The 11,300-nt window shown below is 45.5% G+C and overlaps 1 protein-coding gene across 1 annotated transcript in view; it reads right to left on the bottom strand.

Annotated features, from left to right (window-relative positions):
- The window catches only part of DENND4A (DENN/MADD domain containing 4A), an 85,102-nt gene extending 75,952 nt beyond the window's left edge, over nucleotides 1–9,150 (bottom strand). The window contains exons 1-2 of the mRNA XM_015427140.1: nucleotides 8,855–9,150; nucleotides 7,038–7,287 (exon numbers count right to left, since the gene is read on the bottom strand). Coding sequence (XP_015282626.1) covers nucleotides 7,038–7,287; nucleotides 8,855–9,150 — 546 coding nt within the window. The remainder of the gene's footprint in view (nucleotides 1–7,037; nucleotides 7,288–8,854) is intronic.
- Between the last annotated feature and the right edge of the window lie 2,150 nt (nucleotides 9,151–11,300).

Genomic DNA, 11,300 nt, shown 5'->3' on the forward strand with positions numbered 1-11,300 from the left:
AAATAAAAGGCGGGCGTAAGAAGGGACCGGGGAGGAGCGACACGGAGCGACTGGCAGAGAGCGAGAGAAGAGAAAGAGAGACGGAGCGTGCCAGAGGTCGTGCGGGAGTGTCGGCAGAGGGGCGCTCGGGTGACGTCAACCCCGCCCCCTGCCATTCTGAGGTCCTCTTCTACCCCGTCTTTTCCAAACCCTCGCCTCCAGAGCCACGCCGCTCCTCACGGGGCCCACTCACGTCGTGCCACAACGGCCACTGGGGGCGCCACCCCCAAGACCAAGGAGGAACGCGACAGAGCCACAATATACAAAATGATGATAAGAGGCAAAGAGCCGCATTAATTTTGGCCGGGAGCCGCATGCGGCTCTAGAGCCGCGTGTTCGCCACCCCTGCCTTGTGGCTAAGAGCCACTGATGGACCTCTGCTCCATATGTTTCTCCAATTCCCTCTTGAAGCCGTCCATGCTTGTAGCCGCCACCACCTCCTGTGGCCGTGAATTCCATGTGTTCATCACTCTTTGGGTGAAGAAGGACTTCCTTTTATCTGTTCTAACCTGACTGCTCAGCAATTTCATGGAGTGCCCACGAGTTCTTGTATTGTGAGAAAGGGAGAAAAGTACTTCTTTCTCGACCTGCTCTATCCCACATCATGGGCAGCCACATCATGGGGAGAGGAGGGGGGGGACAAAATGATCTGGAGAGCATAAAAAGGTGCCCGCGAGAGTAGAAACTGTTGCTGTCCTCAACCAAAAGCCTGGCGGAACATCTCTGCCTTACAGGCCCTGTGGAATTGCATAAGACCCTGCAGGGCCCTAGTGGTGTTTGACAGAGAGTTCCACCTGGTCGAGGCCAGCGCTGAGAAAGCCCTGGCCCTGGTCGAGGACAGCCGGACATCTTTGGGGCTGGGGAGGGGACCACCAGCAGATTGCTACCTAGGGAGCATATCGCTCTCCCGGGGACATACCAAAGGAGATGGTCCCTCAGATACATTGGTCCCTGACTGCTCAAGGCCTTAAAGGTCTACACCAAACCTTTGAACTTGACTCGGAATTCTACTGGAAGCCAATGCAGCTGGCACAGCACAGGTTATATGTGTGCCATCCATGACGTTCCCATCAGGACCCGTGCCGCCACATTCTGGACCAGCTGAAGCTTCTGAGTTAGCCTCAAGGGCAGGCCAGCATAGAGCGAGTGGCAGTAATCTAGCCTGGAGGTGACCACTGTGTAGATTACCGTGGCTAGGTCAGGGCACGACAAGAAAGGGGCCAGTTGCCAGTCCTGATGGAGATGAAAAAAAACTCCAGCCTAGCAATATGCGTGACGTGACTTGGGCCTCCATAGTCAGGGAGGCATCCAAGATCATGCCCAAACTCTTGACGGACTGTGCCGGTGTCAATTGTACCCCGTCAAGAGTGGGAAGTCTACACCCCAGCCCGGAAGCCCCTCCCCAGCCACAGAATCTCCGTCTTAGTAAGATTCTGTCTCAGTCTGCTCTTTTTTAACCATTCCCACCACAGCCCCCAGACCTGTGGCCAGATTTTGGGGGGCGGCATCTGGGTGGCCGCCCAATAACAGATACAGCTGGGTGTCATTCTCCTTCCATTTTATCTTTACAACAACAACCCTGTGAAGTGGGTTAAAATGAACATAAGAACATAAGAGAAGCCCATGTTGGATCAGGCCCATGGCCCATCCAGTCCAACACTCTGTCACACACAGTGGCCAAAAATACCAGGGGCCATCAGGAGGTCTACCAGTGGGGCTATGCCCCAAGTGTGATTGGCCCCAAGCCACGCAGCAACCTCCCATGGCAGGGTAGGAATTCAAACCTGGGTCTCCCATATTCTAGTTCGACACAGACACAAGCAAGCTACAAAGGACAATCTATACACAGTCAGATTCAGTGTCAGCGTAGCCATGGCAATGAGTAATATAAGTACTTGTATGTGTCAGAGGAAAGGAACATGACTCATAAGGTAACCACCAATTTTCCTGGGCTAGCCCTTTCTATTGATTCCTGCTTGCTGCTGGTTTTTAGCCTTTCATAACCATGCTCAAGTCTCTTAGCCTGTAATTTTTTTTTACTCAATGAGCCATTTTTAACAGAAATACATAATTTTGCAATTCTGAACAATACGAACTCCATTCTGTGACTGGCAACAAATCTTTATATACAGAATTTTACAGCATTCTGTTCATTTTTGCCACAATCAGTGTCTCCAGAACAGAGACATCCTTGGAATGGAAAAGGGAATATTTCTAAGACAAAACTGGTAACAGGCAATTGGGGTGGGAACAACATTCTCTGGTATTAACGAAACCTTGAGAATGTATCTTGGAAAAGAAGCTTGTCTTTATTGGTATTACTTTTTTTGTTCTGCACGGACCTACAGTGGTCCAGAGGAAACAGACAAAAGTAGAGCAGATCAGTCATACTTAACTGATTTCCCTCTTGTCAACATATCTGTATCATCTAGTACAGAACATACTAAAAAATGGGCAGACCCAGCACAGAAATTCTTAAACAATCTAAAATGTCTGTTTTCAAATGATGAAAGCTGGGTATCTACAGAACGTGGAAGATTGTCTTCAAAGTTATGCTATGATGCCTAGTAAACAGCAACGCTATGAAATCCTTTGGATGATAAAAATAGAAACCTTTTGAAGCTGTTCTATCAAAAACCGTCAGTATACTGCTGAATGTGAACATAAGCCTTTTGAAACACTAAAGAGTACGGTTACCGTATATTTATTAAGGGAATACCATCACACAGGAAAAACAGATTCTAGCATAAATTTCATGCATTACAAATCTGGATACTTGCAAACAGTATGTACTTGATGAAGAGATAAGCTTCTAGGTGTTGATTATAATAATCTTGTACTTAGAGGGTCAAAAACTAGATATATGCTAGAAGACATACAGCTTTGATCGTTCTGTATATTATTTCCTTCCATAAGCACCCAGTTTGTGTTTGTAAGACACAGACACACTGTTTTAAGTTATGATATGCTTGTGGTTTTAGAAGACATAAAAACTAAGGCAACTGGACCATGACCTGCCCTCTGTCATCAGAATTTTGCCTCTTCTCTGTTACGATTCTCCTCTGCTTTCTGCCACACACATGATTCTCTGCTGTTTTTGCTTTTCGGAGAAGTGAATGAAACCACATTTTATCACTCAGAAACAGAAACATGCACCAGTATGATAAAACAGACCAGGGTAACAAGCAAACGAGATCTTACTAATCCTTACTGAGATCATGTCTCATAGGATAATTGCCTCTACAGGGCCACAACTCAAAAGCACGTTCTAATCAGTTTCACGCCTTTAACGTCACAGATTTTTGCACTGGAGAAAGCAAGAAACTTTCTTGCTAATAATTTGTAGCCAGAGGACATATGAATAAGGGGTCTGGGAAAGTTTTCACAGCTGCCCACAGAAACAGAAAAAAGATGAGTATTACATAAAACTTGAACTTCCAGTATTCGACTGAAAACTGCCATTGGCTATTATGATGTACGGACCTAGCATGAGGTCTCTCTGGTGAAACCCTTTGCATTGGAAAATAGAATGACAAGCAGTTCAATTTTATACCAGAACTAACTGTGATAACTACCTCCTCGGTGCCACTCCGTTAATTAGAGTGCTTAGAGCTGAGGCACGGCATCCTGGCAACCAATCAGTGCATTTTTTTGGCTGGGGAACAGGAGCAGGGTGATCCCATGATTCCTTGAGAGCAGAAAGGTGTATGGGAAGTAGACGCAGGACCGTAGACGGTGGCAAATCAGCCTGAACCAGCTTATGGACTACATCCGTCACTGTGGGCGTCTCAGTAGAGCCTGGACCTGCAGAGCAGTAGCCATCCTCGTTACAAGCTCCAAATAGCCTTTCGGACCTTCAATGGGCGATATAGAGCCCAAACGACTAGGCTCATCATCGATGTGCAGAACATCTGGATCAAGACCACCAGATTCTAAATGGTCTGATAAAGACAATGGAGAGGGTGATCGTAGTGGTCGAGACATGTCAGCAGGCGTCTGGTCATCAGGAAGCGGATGATACCGAGGTTCTAAGTGAGAACTCTTCGGGGCATCCATAGATCTCGAGAGCTCTGGAGGGTGATCAGGTACCAGAGAACAAGCTGATGCCACTGAATGAGAACATCGAGAGTACACAGCAACTTGTCTGCTTTCGGAACATTCAGAGTGTCGGAGTCAGTCATAACGATGCTGGGGAGGTGTAGGAAACCTGGAGTAAGAGCAGGGATAATACAGCCCTTGGTGGCGAACATCAGGAGACCACGACTGATCATCAGACTGTGATCCCAAAGGAGAAGGCGAGGGCTAGTGAATGCATCGCCGTCGGTCATAACGAGACCGAGATCTGGAGCGACCTCTCACAAGATGCTCCCTGCCTTCCAAATTGTGGCTAGACGAGAAGGAGACTAAGAGTCACAACGAGAGCAGAGCCGGCAAGGCGATCTCAAGGATTAGCCCAGAGGGATACGGCCGGAGGGCGAGGACAAAGTAGGCGGTGGCGTCGGAGGCTGAAGATTGGCCTTCTGAGGTACTGAAGACACCACAGGAGTCAAGGTCGATAGCCCAGAAATCAGTACGGGATCGAGCTTTGGTACCGAAATCGATATCAAAGACTTCTCTTTCAATTTTGACACCATTTTGTCGTCATGCTTTTTTGGCTTATGCTTCGACGGTTTGGGATTTTCCCTTTGCTTCTGGGGGAGCGAAGACTGAGAGGCAGCCAAAGACATTTTGGGACACAAAGCTGCTTCCAAAAGAATAGTACGAAGTCTGGCCGCTCTATTACGTCTGGCCTGACGGGTAAAGTTGGCACAATGGGGGCAAGAATCTACTCAATGCGCCTCACCCAAACACAAGAGACAAAGATCGTGACCATCGTTAGATGGGATTTTTGCCGGGCAACGAGGACACTTCTTTAAAAACTTTGTCTTTCCTATACAAACGCCATCCCACCCACCATAAGGGGGGGGGGACAACATGAGGGGGGGGGGGAAAGAGAGAACTCGAAGAGGTGGAAAAAATACTCACCTGAGGCAAATCGAAGAGCAGCACTAGTGAGGTGTGAACACGAAGGTGGTTAAAAAGGAACTGAGTGGGAGGCGGCTCTCTCCCCCACTCCAGGCATGTGCAGTGCATGCCTGCTCCTCAGGGTGGGAAGAGAGCCCGCCAAAAAGGTTCTGAGGCAAGCTCTGGAAGTTTCTCCAGTCGAGGTCGTGTGCAGGCGCCCAACCCATGTGTGGGACTGCACAGAGACCACGACGAAGATCTAAGGGGAGCCCATTCCTGCATTAGACGGATGAGAGGGAGACGGGCTCTCCTTCTGTCCTTCCAAGGGGCTCACAGTCCTTTGGAGTTCCCTTTGCAGACCCTCAGAGATCCCCAGACCCCAGTTTCCAATACAAAGCTTTAGCTAACATGCAATATACTTTTTACACTACTGACCGGATATCATCTTCCACTGCCTTTTATTTAGACTAGAGCACTGAGAAGCAATTACCATCTAGCAGTGTGGCCTGGTATTATTTACAACATTAAAGCAGAGAACAATTGGCAGGTAGAACAGTAAACAAGCAACAATCACTCTAGCAGGAATACTTCAAAGAAAGAACACCTTTCAGTCAAACTGCTTGGAGCTAGGTCGGGAAAACTGACAGACAGCTTTTACAAATACGGTATGTGCTAACTCTGATAGCAACAAACAGCAGGGGCTCCAGGTTCACAGACAGCAGACCACCAATTACCAGATGCTGAAGAAAAGTGGTTGGTTTTTGCCGTCAGGTCACAGCTGAGTTATGGTGCCCCCATGAGTGTTCAAGGCAAGAGACATTCAAAGGTGGTTTGCCACTGCCTACCTCCACGTCACGACCCGGGTATTCCCTGGAGGTCTCCCATCCAAATACTAGCCAGGGTCGACCCTGCTTAGCTTCTGAGATCTGACAAAATCAGACTAGCCTGGGCTATCCAGGTCACGGCTTGAAGAAAACAGGGCAACTCAATAAAACTCACACACAAGTCTGTGCTCATAACCAGTGGTGGAATGTTCCATTAAGTTGCAGCTAACTTACGGCGACCCGGTAAAGTTTTCAAGGCTAGAGATGAATAGAGGAGATTTGCCATTGCCTGTCTCTATGTAGCAACCATGGGTTTGCTTGGTGGCCTCCTAACCAAGTACTAACCAGAGTTTCCAAGTTCTGATAAGATTGGACCAGCTGTTCCCTCTAAGCTGTGGAGTCTTGTGAGCAAAAATTCTACTTTGTGAGCCACTGGAATTAAAGTTGTGAGCGAGCGGTTTGGCTGCTGCATAAATCAGTTTGCTTTGGAGCCATCCTTCCTGAGCTAAGACCAAAATGTGTGAGCCGGAGGATAAAAAACTGTGAGCTAGCTTACACTAACCCAGCTTAGAGGGAACACTGGCCCAGGACCACCCACATCGGAGCAGGTTCATAACTAGGGATATTCTATTGAGTGACAAACACACCAAGTAAAACTAGCAGGCACCGCAGAAGAGCAGATTCGCAACACAATCAGCTCTTTAAGTGAAACGTAATGTAACACAACTGCCGATTCACTTGGACGCATTCAGACATATAATAAGTGCTCTTCCCATCAGGTCTTGTTTGTGAACGTCCAGAGGCATCTAATTGGTCTCTGCTGGAAACAGAGTGCTGGGCACGGCAAAACAAATAGACGTTTATGATTTTTTTAATGCTAGTACAGTAGGACTGCAGAAATTAATTCAGAATATGCTGCCCAGATTGCATTTATACCGCATTCCACATAGCAAAGGCTAAGAGCCTACACGATGCAGCACAGAATGCAGGAAAGAGCTCAGTAACAGGATATGGTTTGACAACTGCCCATGAGAAACACGCTAACGTAGAGACAAGACGAACAAATTACCGTGGGCTCTGTGGGTCCGTCAAGAGAATGGAATTAACTCTATTACAAATATTACACATCCCCTGAAAAGTATATTCTACAAAAACCAGAAGTCATCTTACCATACTGTTGTTGAGATTCTTGTCAACCTTGCAGAATGTGTGCGGCGGGGTTTCTCCCTTGCTCGGGACAATTATGCAGATATCTGTTACAGCCAGAGTATTCGGAGTCATATTCTCCAAGGCCCTTCGGTATGTAATGTATACTTTTTGTGACGAGGCTCCACCACTGATATTTGCAGGGCGGCCGTATGGAGTAGACTGGATTATTTCGCAGCCCTGTTTTAATCGCTCTTTCACATCGTATAAAACCCTAAATGGAAGACAAATCCCAAAAGCATAAAGTAAGTACTTATGTATGTATATGCTGTCAAGTCGCAACTGATTTACTGACCCCAGCAAGGGGCTTTCAAAGGCAAATGAGAAGCAGAGGTGGTTTCCCAATGCCTTCCTCGGCAGACTCTTCCTTGGTGGTTCCGAGATCGAGCTATACCATACCACTCCACAACCCCAAAGAAAGTGTTTAGAAAGGTTAGCTGTTGTAGATTTTCTGGGTTGTATGGCCGTGGTCTTGGCATTGTAGGACCTGACGTTTCGCCAGTAGCTGTGACTGGCATCCTCAGAGGTCTAACACAGAAAGATAGTTTTTTTTCTTCTCACCTTGACAGAAAGAGTACTCCATCTTTCTGTGTTATACCTCTGAGGATGCCAGTCACAGCTACTGGCGAAACGTCAGGTCCTACGATGCCAAGACCACGGCCATACAACCCGGAAGATCTACAACAGCTAATGAACTCTGGTTGTGAAAGCCTTTGACAACATATTTAGAAAGGCATTAAGATTATAAGGAGGGACTGAAGGTACTTCTGTTGGTGTATGAAAAACAAAAAAAAGCTCCAGATTCTGCCAGGCTCTGCCCACAATCTAGCAAGCTCCACCTTGCCTCTGCTCTAGACTAGCCCGATTTCTTCAGGCATTGGTACCCAACCTGCTGGGCTATTCTCTGAATCTATCCCTGGAATTACTGAGTAAACATATAGTCAATATATATATATTTGAAATCAGTATATTGTTTAAAATCAGAAGCTGGGAACTCTACTCCCTACTTGCACCATTTGGAGTACTAAAAACTAGCACCAACAAAAACTACTCACCCCTTCACAGGTGTGGGGGGAAAATGTAAACATTACAAAAGCAATTTCATATAAGGAAAATATGTATAAGACGTTTTCTAGATGGTATATTACGCCTGATAAATTGGCTAAGTTTGACCCGAAATGCTCAAATGTATGTTGGAAGTGTCAAAATAGTTGGATCCTTTTATCATATGTGGTGGTTATGTGATAAAGCAGAAAAATATTGGGCCTGGATCCATGAAATTTTACAAAAAATCTTAAGATGAACTGTACCCTTTGTTCCAGAAATATTCTTGTTGAGTATCTTTCCTGAACTCTGTAAAAAAAATTAGTCTTATATTTCATTTGACTGCAACTGACAGAATACTCTACGCTAAATATTGATGAAGAACAGAAACGCCTTCGAGAGAAGACATTTTAAACAAAGTTTTGGAAACGGCGGAAACAGACAAACTAACTTTAACTCTGAAAGGACAACCAGAAACTACATTTGAAAATACATAGTCAAGATTTTATAACTGGTTTGAAGACTATGCTAAGTAAACAATATAGACACTTAAAACTTGTTAAGGATATATAAACTATAAACCTGATATATTTGCAAGTGATATTCTTAATGATATAGGGTGAAATACATATAAATGTATGATAAATTAGGCATGAGTTTGTCAAAGAAGAAACTGAAAGAAAAATCCCCCCCGTATGTTTGTTATGTTTATAAAATAAAACAAATTAACTACTCACCCCAGATCAGTAAGCGGGGGTTTCTCTCTTCCCCTCCTGTAGCAAAGGTATACAAGACTGCCATTGTTGAGGTCCGCAGACAGCCCTGATGGAGTGACGTCTATGCATCTGTATCCATGGGGTACCTCCTCCCCGAGAGATTTAACCACTACCACCACATCTGTGATGGGCTCTTTTGGTTTGGCCAGTTTATGACAAGCATCGTTGAAGTGGATTTCTTCCTCCAGTGGCTTGGAGTTATCGGTCAGTCCCGCCACAACAAAGTAGTCAGCAACACGAGCCCCTTTGTCTTCCATCTTCCATCCCAGAAAGCTCTAGCTGGCAAGGAATGGAGAATAATATAAGTAATCGAACGTAGTACACGGGGTGTGTCTCTTAGAAGCAGCAGCATCAAGAATACACTGAAGAAAGATTACATTTTCCTGTGATGAATTCGCCAGAGTTTTGTTCTCTGTAAAACAGACTTTTCTCGCCTTTTATCGCGAAATGAGAAGTCAAACGGGCTTCCCAGAACACCAGTTTCGTTAATACTATAAACAGGGATTTGCTGGTCTGCAAACAGCATGTTGATAGACAAGACAAGAAGAGAGCAAGCCCACCTCCCTTGCCACAAAAATGAGTTACCTTTGAAAATCAATGGTATGACTTCTCAAGAACTGGATACTTGGAAAGGACCGGTGTCTTCCTCATTACAGACTCACTCTTTATCCAACGTTAATTCAAACGAAAACCTATCCTTAACTATCTAATCAGCTTGTGCCCATGAAATGTAACACTGACATTTCTCCTGTGCCACAGTGCATTATATAAGCAGTCTGCTCTTTAGCAGTGTAAATGATGCAACACAGCTTAGTCATATGCACACTTCCCATTTCTACCCTCACCCCCCACCCCACACACCAAAGATGTTATTGGAACAATGGAGGGGGGGGGGAGAGAAGGACAATGAAGATAAAGACTATCTCATCATGAAATTCACAGAGCATATTAATGACCAAATACAGCCCGTCAGCTGAAAGGTAAAAAAGATTTTAGGGACACACCATGAAGGGGGGGGGGGAGAGAGAGAACGGGGGTAGTCTGAATATGAACTACCCATGTGTGAAGACAGTTTAGATATGGGATTTTTTTCTTCTTCAGAGAGCTGAAGGTGGTTTGAGAGAGACTTTGCTCCCTCTGGTGCACACATGTATCTTGTTATCTGTCGTATGTGGTCTAACGATCTTGTGGGCTCTAGTGACACCACAAAAACTGGAGCCTAGGTGTCAACAGAGATGATGAAGAAACAAAAGAAACAGGTGCGCACAGAACAGGACACGAGAGCATTATCACGACTGCCTTTGACCCTTGTCTTCAGACAAAAAGTTGAACGTAAAACTTTGTCCATTTTCACCTAGGCCTGTTTCCAGCCACAATCTTTTTAAATTAGCTGTTGTAGATTTTCCAGATTGTGTGGCCGCGGTCTTGGCATTGTAGGACCTGACGTTTCGCCAGTAGCTGTGACTGCCATCCTCAGAGGTATAACACAGAAAGATGGAATACTCTCTGTGTCAAGGTGAGACTCTCTGTGTCAATCTTTTTAAACATGAGATGAACTCCATCACAACAACTGTATAGAGTTTGAACCTACTCTTCAGGTTTTGGTTAGCACAATGGAATTCTTCAGGGTGCTAGGTCCTTCACAACTGCCAGCCCCCTTTCAAACCACTCTTTTTGTTTACACTGACCACTGTGGAATTAAATATTACAACTACACCCAAAAGATCACAGTCTAGAATTAGAAGTCTACATACATGCATGTTATGATTATTGTAAATACACACATACATGCACGTACGCACACACTGAGGCAAATGGATTCAGGCAGAGAGCCAGTGCGGTGTAGTGATTACACTGTCTGACTAGTATCTGGAAGACCCAGAATCCCCACTCTGCCGTGGAAGCCGGATGGGTGGCCACGGGCCAAGCACAAGCACTCAGCCTCACAAGACCGTTGTGAGGAAAAAACGGAGGAGCGAAGAATGACGTAAACTGCTTTGGGTCCCACTGGGGAGAAAGGCGGTAATAAACGAAGTTAATGTCCCTTATAAATAAAAGCCGAATGGTGGTGGCACTTCTCTAGAACATTCCACACGCTCCAAAATCAGTTCGATTTCTGATCTGTCATTCAAAGGATCTCCCTATCCACTGGCTGCTTTGCCTGAGTCCTGCCTCCAACATTCTAAACAGTTTGCTGTTCCTCTCCCCCCCCATAGCCAGTCAGAACACAGAGGTTATTTGCATATGCAGCCTCATTGGCCTTTGCCTTGGAACACAGAGGTCGTTTGCATATGCGACTTGATTGGCTTTGCCTCTAACATTCTAAACAGTTTGCTCTTCTGAGCCCGTTCGCGGGGAGGGCGGGTTATAAATTTAAATAAATAAATAAATAAATAAATAAATAAAT

The sequence above is a fragment of the Gekko japonicus genome, unplaced genomic scaffold (assembly GCF_001447785.1).
Source record: "Gekko japonicus isolate JY-2015 unplaced genomic scaffold, Gekko_japonicus_V1.1 scaffold639, whole genome shotgun sequence".
Lineage (NCBI taxonomy): Eukaryota > Metazoa > Chordata > Lepidosauria > Squamata > Gekkonidae > Gekko > Gekko japonicus.